Source organism: Orcinus orca, chromosome 2 (genome assembly GCF_937001465.1).
Source record: "Orcinus orca chromosome 2, mOrcOrc1.1, whole genome shotgun sequence".
Classification (NCBI taxonomy): Eukaryota; Metazoa; Chordata; class Mammalia; order Artiodactyla; family Delphinidae; genus Orcinus; species Orcinus orca.
This window is the reverse complement of record NC_064560.1, coordinates 61,044,549-61,064,052: the sequence shown is the minus strand read 5'-3', so window position 1 is coordinate 61,064,052 and position 19,504 is coordinate 61,044,549. Positions and strand designations below refer to the sequence as shown.

General features: G+C 43.3%; 1 protein-coding gene across 14 annotated transcripts in view; it reads left to right on the top strand.

Moving 5' to 3' along the window:
* Positions 1-19,504, top strand: part of ZNF592 (zinc finger protein 592) — a 59,708-nt gene that overhangs the window by 6,956 nt on the left and 33,248 nt on the right. For 3 of the 14 annotated variants that reach the window (XR_004475964.2, XM_049705764.1, XM_004278293.4), the window contains one exon: positions 10,915-10,998. The exons of 1 other annotated variant lie outside the window; for it this stretch is intronic. Coding sequence is in view for 4 of the 13 variants with exons in the window: in XM_049705764.1 (XP_049561721.1) it covers positions 10,915-10,998 (84 nt within the window). In the remaining 9 variants the exon portion in view is untranslated. Of the gene's footprint in view, positions 1-2,019; positions 6,624-10,550; positions 10,595-10,914; positions 10,999-11,452; positions 18,089-19,504 lie in introns of those variants that run through there. 10 more of the 14 variants (XM_049705765.1, XM_049705768.1, XM_033402909.2 and 7 more) reach the window with 8 other exon arrangements.

Sequence of the window (19,504 nt, the reverse complement as noted above, 5' to 3'; positions counted from 1 at the left end):
TTCATTACTTCACTTGTCTCCCTTTGACATTGCTTTTCTAAGCACCTGTACCCTTTAGGAGAAGGTAGCCACCTACCCACAAACTAGGCACCCCAGTGCCTATCGTTCCAACATTATAGCTGCATGCCTCTGAGTCTTAAGACGTTTGCATTTCCACTTAGTGTCCCCATTTAAAATATTTACACCTGGAACTTCCTTGGTGGCGCAGTGGTTAAGAATCCGCCTGCCAATGCAGGGGACACGGGTTCGAGCCCTGGCCCGGGAAGATCCCACATCCTGTGGAGCTACTAAGCCTGTGCACCACAACTACTGAGCCTGTGCTCTAGAGCCCACGAGCCACAAATACTGATCCCGAGTGCCACAACTACTGAAGGCCGTGTGCCTAGAGCCTGTGCTCTGCAACAAGAGAAGCCACCGCAATGAGAAGCCTGCGCACCGCAACAAAGAGCAGGCCCCTGCTTGCCTCAACTAGAGAAAGCCCGCGCGCGGCAACGAAGACCCAGTGCAGCAATCAATCAATCAATTAATCAATAAAATTTATTTTCAAAAACTGTATAAAGAATTTAAAAAACTGTATAAAGAATAAAAAAAAATTAACACCCCTTGAGAGGTCAGTCTTTTAGCAGTTCATCACTAAACTGTAACTTTAATTACCAGGAATTAATTAAGTTAATGGAGAGAAAGAGTGGGACCCAGGCCGGCACTTGGGGCAAGAGTGTCCGAAGGGACATGTTCCTGCATGACAGGAGAGAAGTGAGGGGAGCAGAAGAAACTTTCATGAAAATTAGTTGCTGTAGGCCGGTACTGCTAACACTGGGGCCACCCCAGTGGTCCTGATGGCCAGGGTCTAGGGTACAGCATGGCCTAGCACTGGTACAGGGGGCTTTGAGTGGAGGTGGCATTTGGGCTCAGTCTTAAAGGATTAGGAAGATTGTTTTTCCTTCATTTAAAAAATATGGTATGGCTACAAGGGGGTAAGGGAGTGGGGGAGGAGGGATAAACTGGGAGACTGAGATTGACATATACACACTATTATATATAAAATAGATAACTAATAAGAACCTACTGTATAGCACAGAGAACTCTACTCAGTACTCTGTAATGGCCTATATGGGAAAAGAATGTAAAAAAGAATGGATATACGTATATGTATAACTCATTCACTTTGCTGTACACCTGAAACTAATGCAACATTGTAAATCAACTATATTCCAATAAAAATTAAAAAAAAAAAATTGGGGCATTCCCTGGCAGTCCAGTGGTTAGGACTCGAAGCTTCCACTGCCGGGGCCCAGGTTCGATCCCTGGTCGGGGACCTAAGATCCCATAAGCTGTGTGCTGCAGCCTTAAAAAAAAAAAAAGAAAAATATATCTTCAGTTTAGAAAATTTTGGAACACTCAAGAAGAAAATAAGTCCCTCATAATTTTACTACCTGATGATAGACGACAGAGAGGAGTAATCCTTTTACAGTGAAAGTCAGAGTGTGTCGCTCCTTTACCCCAGGTCCTCCTATAGCCTTCAATCTAAGAGTGAAAGTCAGTCCTCACAGTGGCCCTCCATTATTTGCTTCCCACCCCCATCTCCTGTGACTGCCTCTGCTCTGGTTTGGGTTCCTTGAATGCATCAAGCATTTCCCTGCTTCAGGGCTTTTCTACTTGCTCTTCCCTCTGCCTAAAACCTCTTCTCCCCTGTATTCACGTGGCTTGCACTCTCACTTGCTTCAGAATTGAGAATGTAGTCGTTCCATTTTATGATTTCCTACTGAACTCCTATTGAGAAAGGCTGTATGACTACCTGACATATCATGAATTTGCTTGTTTGTGTCCATTTGTCTCCTAGTGGAATGTCAGCACTGCATGGGGAGGGACTTAGTCTGTTCTATTCACTGTGGTATCCATAGGACTAGGATAAGGCCTGGCACCTAGGAGGTGCTCAACTAATATTATCAGTTGAATGAATGAGCATGCATGTATGTGTGTAGTGTGTGTGTGTGTGTGTGTGTGTGTGTGTGTGTGTGTGTTGTGGAAGTCGAGTGGGAAAGGACAGTGTGGCTAGAAGCTGTTGTGGGGGGATGGGTATGGATGGTGTGGAGAGTGAGGATGCTTTGGGCAGGAATGGAGGTTGGAGATGTGGTCCAGTCTGTTCCAGGCTCTAGGGTCTCATCTCTTACTGGTGCTGTTGAAGGTGAAGGCAGTGATTTGGTGCTTTTAGACGGGTGAAGAAGCAGCTCCTGAAATTTAAAGTCTAGGCCTAGAGGACAGAGGTTCTCAAAAGTCTGGCCCAAGGGTTGGAGCTGATGTGATGGGCTACAGGAAATTATTGTAAGTTTTTGAGCAGAGTGAATGACCCGTGAAAATGGTGATGGGGAAGATTGGTCTTAGACATATAGGATGACTGTGGGAAGAGACCAGAGGTGGCGAGGAAAGCGGTAACAAGGACAAGGATGGAGACATGGAGCAGAACAGATGACATCTGTGAGACTTAGTAATGGCAGAATTCTCCCCAGCTGCTGTGTGGCCTTGATAAAAGCTTCTAGTGCTCCCGACTTGGTAGAGCTTAAAGTACTGTCCATGGTTTCAAATGAGTTTTGGAAGCAGGTGGGGAAAGCAGGCACAAGGGAAAGAGGACGGGTCCTCTCCAGGTTCATTAGGTTGATGGATCTGGTGGGAAGCGGGCCGTCGTATCCTGCACTGGGCCTGCATCTCACCGACTGTAACCCTGGATGGGAGCCTGTCCTTTCTGGTCAGCTGGAAACTTTCCTGTCTGAGAGTAGCTGTAAGTGCTCTCAGGTTTTCTTCTGAACCTACACATATACCAGGACAGTATCTGAAATCCATTTGTTCGATTACCTTCTTTCAACTCCATTTTCTGTCTCCATAGTTTTATCTGTTCCTCGGAACAAATTGTCTTTGACTGACAAACCCATTTGGATTGGATTAATTGACGGGAAGTACTTATTTCTAAATGGTTTCTGTTTCATTAGGCCTCTAGCCTGTTTTTAAAAAGGCTTCTGCCAAGATGAGATCAGTGGAGAAGTGATTTCGGTATAATCAGCTTCTTTGATCTTTTGGTACAAGTTATGTTTTGAGATTGGTGTTCCTGATGTATTAATTCCTAGAATAAATATTTCAGTGCCTGCTCTGTGCCAGGCACTATAGGCACTGGGACTATAACCGGGAACAAAATAAACAAAAATCTTACTTTCATGGAGCTTGTAATCCAGTGTGTGAGGTCTTATAGATAATAAACAAGTAAAACATAAAGTATGAGAGATGGTGAAAAGTATTACAGAGAAAAACAGCAAAGCTGGGATGGAAGATAGAGAGGTTTGGTGGGGAGGCAGATTTTCTGCTTTAAGTAAGGAAGCCTCACTGATAATGGACGTTTGAACAGAGTTCTGAAGGAGTAAGAGAGGGAGCCATGCATTTATCTGAGGGAAGAGCAGTCAGGGTGGAGAGAAAAACTGGAGTGAGGAGGAGGAAGGTATAGGAGAGGAGGCCAAGGTGGTCCCACTGGGCTTGTAAATCCTAGTGGGGGCCTGAACCGAAGCTCTGAGTGAGATGGGAAGCCCCAGGTGGCTGTGTAGAACCACGATGGACTCCAGCTCTGTTTTTGAAAGGTTTGCCACAGCTGCTGGTGATTGAAGCAGTGGGGCTTCTGCAGGGGCTCTTAGCTTAGAGTGGGCACCAGAGTCTGAATCATCTGGGAACCTTTCCCAGGCCAGCTACTGGGGCCATCCAGGACTCCAGGGTCAGCCGGAGCACAGGTGTGACTTCTGAGACTCACTCAGTGCCACTGCTGTAATTCTCTAACCACTGGGTGACTGTCACAGCTTCAGATTCCTGAGACCCACTTTCTTTCTTCTTTTTTTAAAAATTTATTTATTTTTGCTGCGTTGGGTCTTCATTGCTGCGCATGAGCTTTCTCTAGTTGCGGCGAGCAGGGGCTACTCTTCGTTGCGGCACGTGTGCTTCTCATTGCCATGGCTTCTCGTTGCAGAGCACGGGCTCTAGGCACGCGGGCTTCAGTAGTTGTGGCACGAGGGCTCAGTAGTTGTGGCTTGCGGGCTTAGTTGCTCTGCGGCATGCGGGCTTTTCCCGGACCCAGGGCTCAAATCCGTGTCCCCTGCATTGGCAGGCGGATTCTTAACCACTGCGCCACCAGGGAAGTCCCGAGACCCACTTTATTTCTATTGAGTCAGTCTGCAGGTGGACTTAGAAGTCTGCATCATTAACAAGATTTGGGGGTGATTTTTGAGGCCAGTGGTCCCTGGACTATACTTTGGTCTAAAGACTGTGGTTCCCAGCCCCAGACAACATCAGTCCTCTAGGTTGTTTTCTAAAAAATGCTCAGCCCCACCCCTGAAGATTCTGATTTAATTGGCCTGAGGTGGGGTTAGGTATTAGCACTGCTCCCCATGTGTTTCTAATGTGCTTCCAGGGCTAGAATCACTAGTCTGCGGGTTAATAAGCCTTATACTGGGTGTTTGATGGAGAGATTTGAATGGGTAACTGTGAGTAGGAGACTTCAGGTCCTCTGGGAAGCTAAGGCAGGGCCAGTCATGTTGCCAGGAATAACAGGAATCTTTCACAGTAATAAAAACTCTCCAGTTTATGTACTTTATCTCATTTGATTACCTCACCTCTCTGGGCCTTCATTTCCTTGCTTGTAGAGTTAGCAGCTTAAATTTAATGGTTTCCTAGAATCTCTTGGGCTCTTAATCTTTCTGGTGTTGGAAGAACCTCTAATCCAGAACAGTGTTCTAGTACGTTGTTTCCTAATCTCAGTCTTACAACACCCTAAGGTGTGTCATAATTGTGGCAAGGGCTGTAGTGAATGTCTCAATACCAGTTGAAGGAAAATGTGTGCCATATGCAGTAGCACCTTGGGAAGATGAGGATGTTGGGAAACTGAAATGTGAAGTCAGACCTCCTGGTTCAGAATTCCTGAGTGGAAGGGCAGTCTGGTTGTTGGAGGCAAGCAGGAGCCTCAGTATTAGTCTTGGTTCTGGCGAGTTCCCTGTGAAGTGGCAATAATGTTATATAAACTGTAAAGTTCCTATAAATCCACATGTGTGTATGTGGCCTGAGAGAAGCAGCCAGCCTGGGCCAATGGAGCCTGATTCTCAGGTTTGCCAGCCCCTCTCTGCAGCCAAACTGTGTTATTGGGCACCAGAGATGGTCTGAATAACCCTAAAGAATCCAGTGTCTGCAGGAACTGAGGTTACCCTGGAATAAATAATCAGGCACACTCATTGGAGCACCTCAGAACTAACTTATTTTGGACATCAGATCTAAGACACTCCCTACCCCATCCCCTGGTTTCTGACTTTATCCTCATCTGGACAGCACAGGGTCTGCTTGTTAGTTTATGTTTTGAAATGTGAAGATCCAAATAAGAAAAGGAAAAAAGTTTTCTGTATTTCCCTTCTATAGAATTGGAATAATGAGTTTCCTTCCATTCCCTTGTAAGTTTTTCCATTAATATTGTCTATATCTCTATTTAGAATCCAAATAAATGCTGGTCTGTCAAAGTTAAGACAAATGAAGTCAAGCGAGGGAACGCAGAATTACAGTGAGAGTGAGCGGAATTAGAAAAGAGACTCTTTATTCTGTCATTTGTGGGTACATGCACCTGATGGACTGTTAACTAGTTTCTCCACATGGGCCTCTAAAATTGGAATCTTGGGAGGTTATGGCCAAGCATTAGTAGTTTCCAAAGTTCCCAAGGTGATTCTGATGTCCAGTTACAATTGAGGACCACTTAGATTAAAAAAAAAAAAAAAAAAAAGGGTCTGCCAGCTTTCCCCATGTCTTCTCTTATTCTCATCCCCTGCTTGGTGCTTGTCCCTTCCCTGCCTCTCCCCCACCTGTGACTTTCCCCCAGCCTACCTGCCCCTTGGTCCCCTTGCTCACTCCTTGATCCTCTGCTTCTTCAGCCCTCCTGAGCACTGGAGGATGAGCTGTGAGGAGGGGTAACTGACCTTCACTTGCCCTGTCTCTGTCCCCTGTGCATGCATCCAATCAGCCTGACGTTTAGGGATTCAGTGGTCTGCAGGGGCACTCTGAAAAATTATGAGGTAAAGCTTGCTGGCCACTGAGGTTGGTGGCAGAATACTTAACAAACATGTGTATTTGCTATGTTTAAGGCAGTGTTGTAAGAGCTTTACAAATATTAACTCATTTAACCCCTATAACCCCCATTTTACTTATGGGGAAACTGAGACACAGAGGTGGAGGAACCTGGCCAAGGTCACATGGCTAGTAAGTAGTAGAACTGGGATTTGAACCCACGTAAAGTCTGGGCTCTGAACCAGCACACTATGCTAGGCGAAAGGGAGAAGATCTGGGACTGGGGATAGTACTATCTTTGACTACATTTGAGGCCCGCTTTGAATTAGGTTTGGAGATTCTTCTCAGGGTCTGACCTACACTTTATTATTATTAACTTACTTTAATTACATTTGCCTTCAGACCTATTAAAAAACATTTTATTTTTCTTCTTTCCTTAGGTGGTGTTTGGAAACTAGACCATGTGCCTATAGGTAGAAGTTATTCCTTTCTCCACAGCTGTACACTCCCAGCAATATTCACCACACCCTTGTTTTGAGAACCTCACTGAGGTATGATGTCTAGGCTGACCTGAGCTGGCCTTGAAGAGCTGAGAGTTTGGACACAAGTGGTCTTTTTTTTTTTTCAATGTTCCTTGGTAGTTATCATTATTTTTAAAAATTGTGGTAAAACATACATAAGAAAATTGACCATTTTAACCATATTTTAAGGGTATCCAAGAATTTTTTATTAGTGTTTTTGTTATTATTTTTATTGAAGTATAGTTGATTTACACCATTTTAACTATTTTCAAATGTACTGTTCAGTGGCATTAAGGACATTCACATAACCATCACCACCGTCCATCTCTAGAACCTTTTCATCATCCCAAACTGAAACTCTTCACCCATTATATAACAACCCCTTTTCCTTTCTCCCCTTTATCCCCTGGTAACCACTGTTCTACTTTTTGTCTCTATGAAATTGACTGCTCTAGGTACCTCATTATCAGTGGAATCAGACGATATTTGTCCTTTTGTATATGGCTTATTTCATTTAGCATAATACCTTTAAGGTTCATCTATGTTTTAGCATGTATCAGAACTTCATTCCTTTTTAAAGGCTGAATAATATTCCCTTTTATATTTATGTCACATTTTGTTTATCCATTCATCCATTGATGAATACTTGGGTTGTTTTCACCTTTTGGATATTGTGAATAATGTTGCTATGAACATAGATGTACAAATACCTCTTTGAGACCCCTTTCAATTCTTTTGGGTATATACCTAGAAGTGGAAGTGTTATATCCACTATGTGTAATTTTTCTTAGGAACTGCCATGCTGTTTTCCATAGTGGCTACAGTACATTCCCACCAGCGATTCACAAGGATTCCAGTTTCTCCACCACATTCTCACCAACACTTGCTATTTTCTGTTTTGTTTGATAATAGCCATCCTAATGGGTGTGATCTTGGTGGTTAGCTAGTTGCACCCATAGAGTCCACTATCCAAGAGTCTGGTTCCTAGTGTGCTGAAATGTGCATATGTAGAGAAAAATAACATGATAAACTCCCATGTACTCCTCATGCAGATCCAACAGTTATCATTTCATGGCCAATCTTGTCTCATTTATACATGCCCTCCCTGCTCTCTTCCTCCTGCCCTGTGTTATTTTGAGCCAGATCCCAGATACCACATCATTTTATCTGTGAACATTTCACAGATAATATCTTAAAAAGATATTCCATTTTTTCTGATGGTGGAAGGGCACATAGGGATGTCCTTTGAACACGTTATTTTCTGTCATTCCCTTGGATCACCAGGGACATATGCAGTGGGCACACATTGCAGATACCTGGATGTTGGGTCCGTTGCCATGCTGGGTTTTTGGTGAAAAGCTGCCGTGGCTGGCGCCCTGCTTTCCTGCAGGAGGCTGGCTGCACTTGGGTCTGAGCAGTCATGGTGAAAGAGCGCACCCAGATCTCTTTTGAGAGGGGAAGGAGAGAAGAGAGAGGAAGAAGGGGATAAAGAAGAACATCTGTGAGGGAGACAAGAGGGGGGAAGAGAGAAAGGGACGGAAAAATGGAGAGGGGCATGGAGGAAGGAGTAGGGGGAGAGAGAGGAACAGGAAGGAGAAGAGTGTGTGTGTGTGTGTGTGTGTGTGTGTGTGTGTGTGTGGAGGTGTGGAGGTGTGAGAAAAAGAAAAGGGGAGTGAGAGTAGAGTACCTGGGAGAGGCATCCTTTACCAGGCCCTTGACTCAGCAGCTCCTAAACTCCTTAGTGACCTAAGGGAACTGAAGAGACACCCCAATACTAATAGTACATTTGGCCCCCACCCCAACCTTTTAATTTCGGGATATTTGGGACTGTGGTTTGCCTGTGGTAGATGAGATTGGTGGCACACCCAGAGCCACCAAACACAGGGGTACCAGAGCTGGGGAAGGAGTGATCTGCGGAATGGCCACTTTTTCTTTTCTGGGGCCCTTTTATTTGGGGAGTGGAGGCTTGGTTCCCAGCAGGTCTGAGGCTACTGGCTTCCTACCTAAATTTGGGGATCCCTACTACCAAGAGATGATGCTTTTACAAAGTTCAGTGGGGGGAAACTCCTCAAGGATGGTGTGTGAACAAGAGGAGTCCTGTCTCTCTTTTTTCTGTCTCTGGGTCTTTTTCCCTTTTAACAAAGTGCAGTGTCCCTTAGTGCTGAGCTCTGTTTCAAGTAATGAAAGGAAAAGGGGGTACTGGTTACAAAGTATCAGTTTTTATCTCAGTTCTTAGCTCTGCTTAAACTTTGTTGCCTATGCCTAGTTTCCACTTGTATCATCCCAGTCAGTTGTACAGTCTTTTATAATCCCAATTCCTTTCAGTTCTATCCTCTTTTCTTCCTTTTTATCTTTTCTAAAAATCTAACAGCTTTATTGAGATGTAATTCACGTGCCATACAGTTTACCCATTTAAAGTGCGTAATTCAATGGGTTTTGGTATATTCACAGAGTTGTATCCTCTTGTCTTAAGACTCAAGACCACCTTGTGTTCTCCTCTTCCCTGCGGTTCTCAGAGCTAGCCTTCCCCCTCCACTGGCGTCACACTGATCCAGTCCTCAAGACAGATGACCTTATTGTGGGGACAATGGCCAGTAGGCACTTAACACCAATAAAATATAATATTTAACTTAGTCCTGCAGGGGCCTAGGGTTCATAGACAAGTGTGACTTCAGATAGACCCTTTCCCACTGGCAAGGCCCCATCACCACTCAAGGTCTCTCTATTTATAAAAAGTTTTCAAAAGCTAAATACAAACACTGTAGCAAATTTGCCAGCTGCTTGACTGGTAATAAACTTGCTTAGGAATCTGCGACTATCCTTGAACAATCTTCGTTCTGGACAGATGAGCCTGTCACATCATTCCCCCTTTCTAATGGTGGATTACCGTCTAGTAAACATAGTGGAGCTTACACACAGAAAATAAATAAATGAGCAGTTATATAATGTGTCAGATGCTATAAGGGCTGTGAAGAAAAACAAAGCAGACTAAAGGGACAGAGATTGATGGTGAGGGTGGGGATTGGTATCTTATGCACAATGGTCATAGAAGGCTCCTGACAAAGTGGTGTTTGAATAAAGACCTGAAGGAAGTGAGGAGTGGGTCCACAGAGATCTGAGGGGAAGAACATTCCAAGCAGAGGGGATAGTAAGTGCAGAGGCTCTGAGCAGGAGTATGCCCTGCTTGGTTGAGGAGCAGTAAGGAGTCTGGAGCAGACTGGCAACAGAGAGGTGTAGGAGACAGAGGGCGGTTAGATTGTCCTGGCCATGTAGGCTGGGGTGAAGACTGGATTTTACTCTGCGTGAGGTGGGACGGTGTTGAAGGGTTTTAAGGAGAGGAGGAACATGATCTGGTGGATGATTTAAAAGCAGCACTCTGGCTGCTGTGTTGCGAGTGAGTAGTAGAGGCAAAGAGGAGAGACAAGGAGACCAGTCATCAGGCTTTTGTGGGAATCCAGGAGAGAAAAGAAGATGGTTGGAGGTGGTGAGAAATGGTTGGATTTGGTTACATTTTGGAAGTAGAGTTGACGGGATTTGCTTATGGATTGGATTAAGGGTATGAGGGAAAGAGAGGACTCAAAGATGCCAAGGTTTGGCCCAAGCAACTGGAAGGACTGAGTTGTCATTTACTGAAATGAGAAAGAATGTAGGAGGAAATCCAAGAGTTAGATTTTGGACATATTAGATTTGAGATGCCTATCCAAGTAGAAATCCAAGTCTAGAATCGAGGGATACCAATTAATTAATGATTCAGTGAGTGCCTGTCGAGGGGCTTATGAAATAGCAGAAGAGAGAACATTTTACTGGTAAGCTACATTAAAGGTAGTTTAAAGGTACTACATTAAAGGTAGAAAATTATGAGGAGAAATAAGTAAAACAAAAGGGAGCACAAGGGAGGATGAGATGACTTCTGACAAGGGCAGTCAGAGAAAGTCCCTTTCCCTTCCTTGCTTGTAGGAAGCCTGTGTCCCCTTGATGAGCCTTTTTGGTGGCACTCACAGGTATGTGGTTGAGAGGTGTTTTCAGTGGGTTGTGGAGGGGAGGGCACTCAAAAACAGGGTCTGGGCCTTCCCTTTGTGTCCTCAGTGCCTGGCATAAGTCTTGGCATTTGGTAATTATTTGATGGATGAACTTCCCCTTTCTGAGCCTCAGTTCTTCATGTATAAAATGAAGAGGTTGGACTAGACCAGTGCCCTGGAATCAACTGGGAAGCTTTTTAAAAAAATGCAGGGATCCATCCGAGGCCTACTGAATCAGAATTTCCACAGTGGAGCCTGGGATTCTGTGTTTTAAAGTCACTCCCCATGTTATTCTTTTGCAGTCAGTCCAGCAGCAGTCTGCAGACGGGCATTTGGAAGCCACTGGACCAGGTCATTTCTGAGGTCCACTTCAGCTCTAACATCCTGTGAGTCTTGTTAGAATGCTTGCAATGCAATTCTGTTCTTGGGAAATGGAATTTTTGGTTGGGGTGGAAGGGCTTAGACAGGGAGAAGAGAAGCTGCCTCTGGGTGACAGACATCTTGGGCAGGGCAGGCAGGGACAGGTGTATCAGCCAGGGTTTGGAGAGGCTTCAAGGAAAGGTTCTGGGAGGGGTGGGAGCAGTGACAACCCCCATAACATTGGGAACTAGGTGTGTTAGGCCCTGGGCATAGAGGTAAAGGATATGACCCCAATTTTCGGGAGACTCACAGACTGATGAGAAAACTTAGGATCCCAGCCTACTGTGGGAAGTGCTGCCATAGAGGAAGGGAGGAAGGGAAGGGCAGAGGACTCAGAGAAGGCATCCAGGAGGAGGGGCCCTGGAACAGGAGCTTGGGGATGAGGAGTTCTCGGGCAGATTTATGTTTGGGGCCACTCAGGAGGAACAGCTCAAGCTCTGACACCAGTGACTGAAATGTACCCTGGGAAGTGGCTGGAGAGGTGGACACAGACCAGATGGGAATGGCTTCTGCACGCTGGAAGAAGAGTTTACTTACTGAAGGTGATGGGGATTTTGAACTGGGACGTCTCTGTGATCAGATAAGTGTTTTACAGCAACCATTCTGGCAAAATATGCATTGGCAGGACTAAGACCAGATAGAGGAAAAGACAAGTGAAACGCTTTGTTGTTTTGCCTGGGTCTGTTGGGGCATCTGTTTTCTTGTATACTGCTGAGAATCTCTTTGGGCTGTTCTTTGCTAATGATTAGAATGCCAGGTGCCTCATGAAATGAAGCATTGACCACTGATTGACTCAGAATGTCTGTGACTTGGGATCACTTAGACCTATAAGAAGGCCTCAGATGTGTATTCAGGAGGGCAGTAGTATGTATGTGGCAGAGAGTCTGCTTGTCTACTTTAGGACTTAAGTTTTATGTAGAAATCCAATAGTTCTAGATTAATTTGCCCAGCTGTTGTAGCCTAGCCTGTTCAAGGTCTCAGAGACCCTTCAGGTTAGTTTAATTTTACATATTAAACCAAGGCCTGCCTAAGATCCTTACATAGGTAATTGGTGACAGCATAGGGGTGAAAGCTAGTTCTCCGTGGTTCACAATTTCTTATTCTTTTAGCTCTACTATTCCCAGTCTGGGGCTTCATTCTGGGTCCAGGAAATCTTTTTTTCTGTTCCCTTTGATCCAGCTAAAGTTTCACTGAGCTCCCTTCTCCACCACCCATAGAAGCAGTGTCTCTTTCTGATCAGTGTTCCAGCCAGAGTCCAGATTGAAGTTCCTGCAAGTCATGGGAGTAGCAGCTTGCTCTTGTGCTTGCTTGCTCATTCTCTCTTTCCCCTTGCCCAGTTTCCATTCCTGGTACAGAAGTTCTCCCACCTGGGAACAAACTCAAGTACTTTCTTAGGGTCTGCTAAATAATCTCTCTCTCTCTCTCTCTCTCTCTCTCTGTGTCTCATACAGTTTGAGTTATTTTTTGCTTTATTATCCCCTGGGATGTTCCTTCTGAAATAGAAAGCTGGGGGAAATTTTATTTATCCATTTTTATTTATTTATTTATTTTTATAAATTTATTTTATTTTTGGCTGCATTGGGTCTTTGTTGCTGCATGTGGGCTTTTCTCTGGTTGTGGCGAGTGGGGGCTACTCTTCGTTGTGGTGCACGGGCTTCTCATGGTGGTGGCTTCTCTTGTTGTGGAGCACAGGCCCTACGTGTGTGGGCTTCAGTAATTGTGGTACGCGGGCTCAGTAGTTGTGGCGCGCGGGCTCTAGAGCGCGGGCTCAGTAGTTGTGGTGCGTGGGCTTAGTTGCGCCGCGGCATGTGGGATCTTCCTGGACCAGGGCTCGAACCTGCGTCCCCTGCATTGGCAGGCAGATTCTTAACCACTGCGCCACCAGGGAAGTCCCTATTTATCCATTTTTAAACTCTTAACTGTTATAACAATAATTGAACACAGTTTATGTCAGTATCTACGCCATATTCAGTCATGTGGGGCAGTAGGGTAAAGAGTTCACCTACAGGTTGTAAAACATACATACTCATCCTTCCTTCTAGTCCTCATCCAACAAGGTGGCAAATAAAAGGAAACAATTTTGTTGTTTCACAGCCCAGTGTTCCCTAAATCATGTGGTCTTTCATTTTCATCGTATAAATCTGTGATGTTATTTGTTTCCGTGTTTCATTAGACAGAATATACTGAATAGAGATCAGACTTTTCTTAAATTTGGAGTGTATCTGCCCCCTTGATGTTCTGTTATTGCTGAACTTAATATTATTAAGAAAAACAGGTGGGGCTTCCCTGGTGGCGCAGTGGTTGAGAGTCCGCCTGCCGATGCAGGGCACATGGGTTTGTGCCCCGGTCCAGGAAGATCCCACGTGCCATGGAGCGGCTGAGCCCGTGAGCCATGGCCACTGAGCCTGCGCGTCCGGAGCCTGTGCTCCGCAACGGGAGAGGCCACAACAGTGAGAGGCCCGCGTACCGCAAAAAAAAAAAAGAAAAAGAAAAAGAAAAACAGGTGACCAAGTTTAACGTTATTTGAAATTCAAAGGCTTCAGTGCTGAGGGAAAGAAAGCTCATGGATTTAGTGACAATTCCTTGTTTTTAGTTTCTCAGAGCCTTTAAAAAAAAAAATTATAGATTTGAATAAGTGTGGATGTTACTACATTTATATATTTTACCTTTAACAATATCAGTATATTTTCTGACTAATGGATTAAGTTGTTGTTGTTGGTTTTGGTCTATATCTTTTATTTACTTCAAACTTCAAAAATGCTGCCCTCTGCTCTCTAGTGTTTGAGGTTTGATGAACAAACCTATATTTCAATTATGTTCCCCCTTTCCCCTAAATCTTCATCTCTCTAGAATAAAATAGAGTTCTAATTTTTAGGCTCTTATTAGAAAGCTCTTCCATCTACTCAGTCTCATTTCTCAGGACCTTTTCCAACTCTCGTACATCTTTCTATTTTTTTTTTTTTAAGAAGATGTTGGGGGTAGGAGTTTATTAATTAATTTATTTATTTTTGCTGTGTTGGGTCTTTGTTTCTGTGCGAGGGCTTACTCTAGTTGTGCCAAGCAGGGGCCACTCTTCATCACGGTGTAAGGGCCTCTCACTATTACGGCCTCTCTTGTTGCAGAGCACAGGCTCCAGACGCGCAGGCTCAGTAGTTGTGGCTCACGGGCCTAGTTGCTCCGCGGTATGTGTGATCCCCCCAGACCAGGGCTCGAACCCGTGTCCCCTGCATTAGCAGGCAGATTCTCAACCACTGCGCCACCAGGGAAGCCCTGGTACATCTTTCTTAAAGTGTGGGGAGCCAAAACTGCTCAGCACATCTCTCTGTGGACACTGAGTGGTTGTGAATAAGGGCAGGATCACAAGTTTTATTTTGTTTCCAGTGTCCTTTCTGATAATGCCCAGTGTTTTCTGGGCCTTTTGTGATGAAACATACAACGTGGTGTCTTAAGGGAACAGTCTAAGCTGATGCTTCTTTATTGAACAGTTTAGCTTAGAACCCATTAATCTAACCATAACCATATATATTCTAGTATAATTGGAATTGCTTTTCCCTAAACGTTCCTTCACATTTGCTTTCACTAATGCTACTTTGCCATAATTTCGCCTATTCATACAGCCTCCTTAGAACTTGTCTTTTAATTTCGCATTTTCATTTCTGGAACAGCTTTTAGGCCATTTGCAGTCTTGAAGGTTTCATTTTATTGCTTCAACAAATATTTATTGACTGCCTAATGGAGAATGCAGTGGTGAATGAGACAGATAAGTCTCTTCCCTCATGAATCTTACAACCTAATGTTTTTCTGCTAGATTATTGGTTACCAAAGCATTGAGACCTCCTTTTCAAATTAATTTTTTCATGGACTCTCATTCAGTAATGGTGTTTTTAATGGCTGGTCATTGGGAACATATTTGTGGATATGAAGTTGGGTCCCCAATGGGTTGGGAACTATCATTCTAGGCAATTTATGAAAGCATTGCGCTCCAGTCCAGAACTGGTCAATGGGTTAAAAAACACCGTCGTTCATGGTTTCCCATAAATGACAATCACATAAAGACAAACATACATGCAACATGGAATTCAGTGTGTTGTTTTTTTGGTGGAATTTTGGCATTAGAAATTCTGCCTACTAGTTCTGCCATAATCATATTGTTTTTATCTCCTCAAAGAATTCGAATAGGTTAATTAGGCCTGATGAGGCCGTTTTAAAATTAAGGTGTTCTTCCCTCCCTCTCACCTAGTTGATATGTTTACTTAACTGGCAAAATTTCCTGGGCAGCTAGTAGACCCTGTAATAAATACTGGGTATTTATATTCACTTTAACATTTTTTTTAGTTTCCAGATCTTCCCTGAATAGAAACTTACCCTGAGAGGATACAGCGTCAGTCTGCCAGTTCACCCCCAAGGGGGTTGTATGTATCGTAGCATGGTTCTACCTTCTCACCTTTGAGTGAAATTTGCTCTTGGCCTAGGGCTCAGAGAACCGGGGAGCCTGCCTTGTCTGTTGACTAGGCCATTCTAGATCACTGGGTGAGCTCACCATGCGTGGCTCTAGCTTGTTCAGATGCTTCAGGGTAAACCCTGCTGAGTGCTCTGCAGGGTGAGCCATGGTTCCTAGGCTGGTATTTGTGGGCATGGGGCAGGGGCCATCACCTCTGGGTCCTGAGGACTGCCCCCAGGCAAGGTAGGCAGGCAGCCGTCTGTGGTTTGCTCTTTCCAACTTCGGCTGCTTGCAACAAGTTGCAGACACTGGTGTATGCTGAAGCTTTTTATTTTGACTACACCTTTAATTTTAATTAAGTTACTTCACCGATTTTTCTAGCTGGCAGTCCCTTGCTGAGTCATGCCAGATGTGCTTAAAGAGTTTTACAGTGATGATTTTTAGAGTCCTCTGTAAGAAGCTCCCCCAATTTTTTTTTAATATAAATTTATTTATTTTATTTTATTTATTTATCTTTGGCTGCGTTGGGTCTTCGTTGCTGCATGCGGGCTTTCTCTAGTTGCGTGGGTGGGGGCTACTCTTCATTGCAGTGCATGGGCTTCTCATTGCAGTGGCTTCTCTTGTTGTGGAGCTCAGGCTCTAGGCACGAGGGCTCTAGAGCACAGGCTGGTAGTTGTGGCGCATGGGGCTTAGGTGCTACGCGGCATGTGGGAATCTTCCCGGACCAGGGCTTGAACCCGTGTCCCCTGCATTGGCAGGTGGGTTCTTAACCACTGCACCACCAGGGAAGCCCCAAGTGCCTCAAATTTTTTTGGCCTGCCTAATTTCTTCTTTTCATAGGTTAAAAATATAATTTAATAAAATTACTTAAGCAATAAAATTTGAAATAAATCGTTTGAATAAATAATTTGAAAATGTAGATAAAAAGGAAAGAAAATAATTTCATTATCTGTTGAGATATTTTTGACATTTTAGAGTATTCCTCTAGGCTTTTTCATAAGAACTATGTATAGTAAAAAAATTTTTTTGTTTTAAATAAAGATTGTACTGTGTGTACACTTCAGTATCTTTTTTCTTCATTTTAGGAGCATTTCTCATAGTCGTAAATATTGATCTATAATGATGCCTAGTATTTAATTGTGTAAATAGACCATAATTTATTGAACCAACTTCCTATTGTTGGGACTTTAGGTTGTGTCTCATTTTTTGTTATAAAATAATTTTGTTATAAATAATTCTGTAATGATTATTTTTGTCACATGCATCTCTATTTCCTTAGGATAAATATCTGGAAGTGGAATTATTGAGCCTTATGTATGTATTGCTAAATTGCTCTTTAGACAGGTTGTATCAATTTCTATTACTTTCAAAATGCTTATTTTGCTACATCTCTGCCAACACTGGGGATTATTAGTTTTTGAAAACTTTGGTCAATTTAATAAGCCAAAAATGTTTCTCATTATTTCAATTTGTGTTTCTCTAATTTTTTGTGAGGTTGCAACTTTTGTTATGTATGAATTGTCCGTTTGTGGTTGTTCTTTTTTTAAGTGCCTGCTCATCACTTTTGCTTATTTTTCTAATATGTTGATTATCTTTTACTAACTACTTTTTAAGGGCCTTTTACATATTAATAAAGATATTAATGATAGTAATTATTATATGTTGCAAATCTTCCTTTTGGTTGTTTGCTTTTTAACTATGTGTTGGCAGGTTTTTGATGAAGAGAACTTTTTATTGGTAGTCTTTTTCTTTGCAGTTTCTCCTTTGCTTTTTTTTTCTACTTTGTTTTTTTTTGGCTGCGTTGGGTTTTCTTTGCTGCGTGCTGGCTTTCTCTAGTTGCGGTGAGCAGGGGCTACTCTTTGGTGCGTGGGCTTCTTATTGCGGTGGCTTCTATTATTGTTGAGCATGGGCTCTAGGTGCACGGGCTTCAGTAGTTGTGGCGCACGGGCTTAGTTGTGCCACGGCATGTGGGATTTTCCCGGACCAGGGATCGAACCTGTGTCCCCTGCATTGGCAGGCGGATTCCTTTTTTTTTTTTTTAACCTCTTTATTGGAGTATAATTACTTGACATTGTTGTGTTAGTTTCTGCTGTATAACAAAGTGAATCAGCTATACATATACATATATCCCCGTATCCCCTCCCTCTTGCATCTCCCTCCCACCCTCCCTATCCCACCCCTCTAGGTGGTCACAAAGCACCGAGCTGGTCTCACTGTGCTATGTGGTTGCTTCCCGCTAGCTATCTATTTAACATTTGGTAGTGTATATATGTCAATGCCACTCTCTCACTTCGTTGGCAGGCAGATTCTTAATCACTGCACCATCAAGGAAGTCCCTCTCCTTTGCTTTTATAACAGGGTACATTTTGATTAATTTCTACTTTCTACTTATAAACAATGCGATATTTACTTTAGAGCAGAGTTTAAAGAAATACAGACACTTGGGCACACTGTGAGTCTTTTTTTAAAAAATATTTATTTATTTATTTATTTGGCTGCACCAGGTCTTAGTTGCAGCGTGCAGGATCTAGTTCCCTGATCAGGGATCGAACCCGGGCCCCCTGCATTGGGAGCACGGAGTCTTAACCACTGGACCACCAGGAAAGTCCCCCACTGTAAGTCTTTTAACAGTTATCGATTGCTGCTGATTTTGGTTGTCCTTACTAGGGCTAAATAGAAAACAGGATTTGATCTTTGGCTTTTAAAAAGTATCAGCCTTGGTATTTAAAATTCAAAGGTTATAAAAGTTTTTCCTGCTGCTGATGTTGAGCTGCCACACCATTTATTAGCTCTGATTTTCCTAGCAAAAGATACCTTTTGCTCTGACCTCTGACCATTCTTGGCCAATCCCTGAGATTTCTCTGTGTGGAGAACATCATTACTTTCATGTTGTATCTCTCTGCTTCAAGCCTCTGTGACTTGGAGTTAAACAGTAGTAGGCTTCTCGATAATCCTTGCACACACTGCCAACTACTACCCCTCCTCCCCCACAGGCTTTTCCCAGCACCTTAAGAAGACTAATCTATTCCACCCTTCTCCCTCAATCTTTTTTTCCTAGACTGAAGGGGGGTGGGGGGGAGTTGGAGATAAGCTTATAAAGCAAATACCACATAGGTGTTTCCTTATAGTTGGGATCAGCCTGCAAAGTAGTTCACTTGGTATTGGGATGCTGATTGCTTCCAATGATATCCAGTATATTCCCCTCGCTTATGGGCTCCAACAGTTTTATTCCACCAAACAATCATTTGTTGTCCAGAAACTTTACATCTCATTTCAGCGAGATATTCTGCCCACTCATATTTAGTTAACTGGTATTTCACTTTATTAGTATCTACCATAATTAGATATCTTCCCAATGGGACGGTCTGTTTCATTTTCCGTGAGAACTCTCTTAAGAAGGCAGATGTGTTTTGTTGGGGCTTGGTGGGGTGGGACAAGAAACCAAACCTGCAAGCCTGTTGATCCCATGGGATGGCAATAGATATATCTCTGCCAGCTGTTCCCCTGTGGTTCTAATTTTTGTTCTTTTCTTTATTTTCCCTTTTTAAAATTATAAAGGCAGTCTACCAGCACACACACACAAAAGTTGTGAAAAATTAACACACCAGTGATCCCACCACCCTGCATAAATTACTTTTCTCTTTTAATCTTGGCTCAAGTGGATACTTAGTTTTACATTGTCATAGTTTGACAACATTTTTGTATGTGTTTTTTATTTTAATCTTAACACTGTAAGTAATTTTTCATGTTGCTACATAGATTTCATAATTGGGATTTTTAATAACTACATAATAGTCTATCAGTTACTTAACCATTCCCTGTCCTTGGACATTTAGATTCTTTGTGTGTATGTGGGTGTCTCCTTTTTGTGTTGTTTTAATAATGCTGTATACTTTTGCATATAGCTTTTGGGAATTTTTGTTCTTAGGATAAATTTCTGGCAGTGGGGTTCCTGGACCCAAGGATTTGCCCCTGACCTGGTTCTGTGCAGCTACTGTACTGCTTTCTAAAAGAGTTGTGTCAATCTGCAT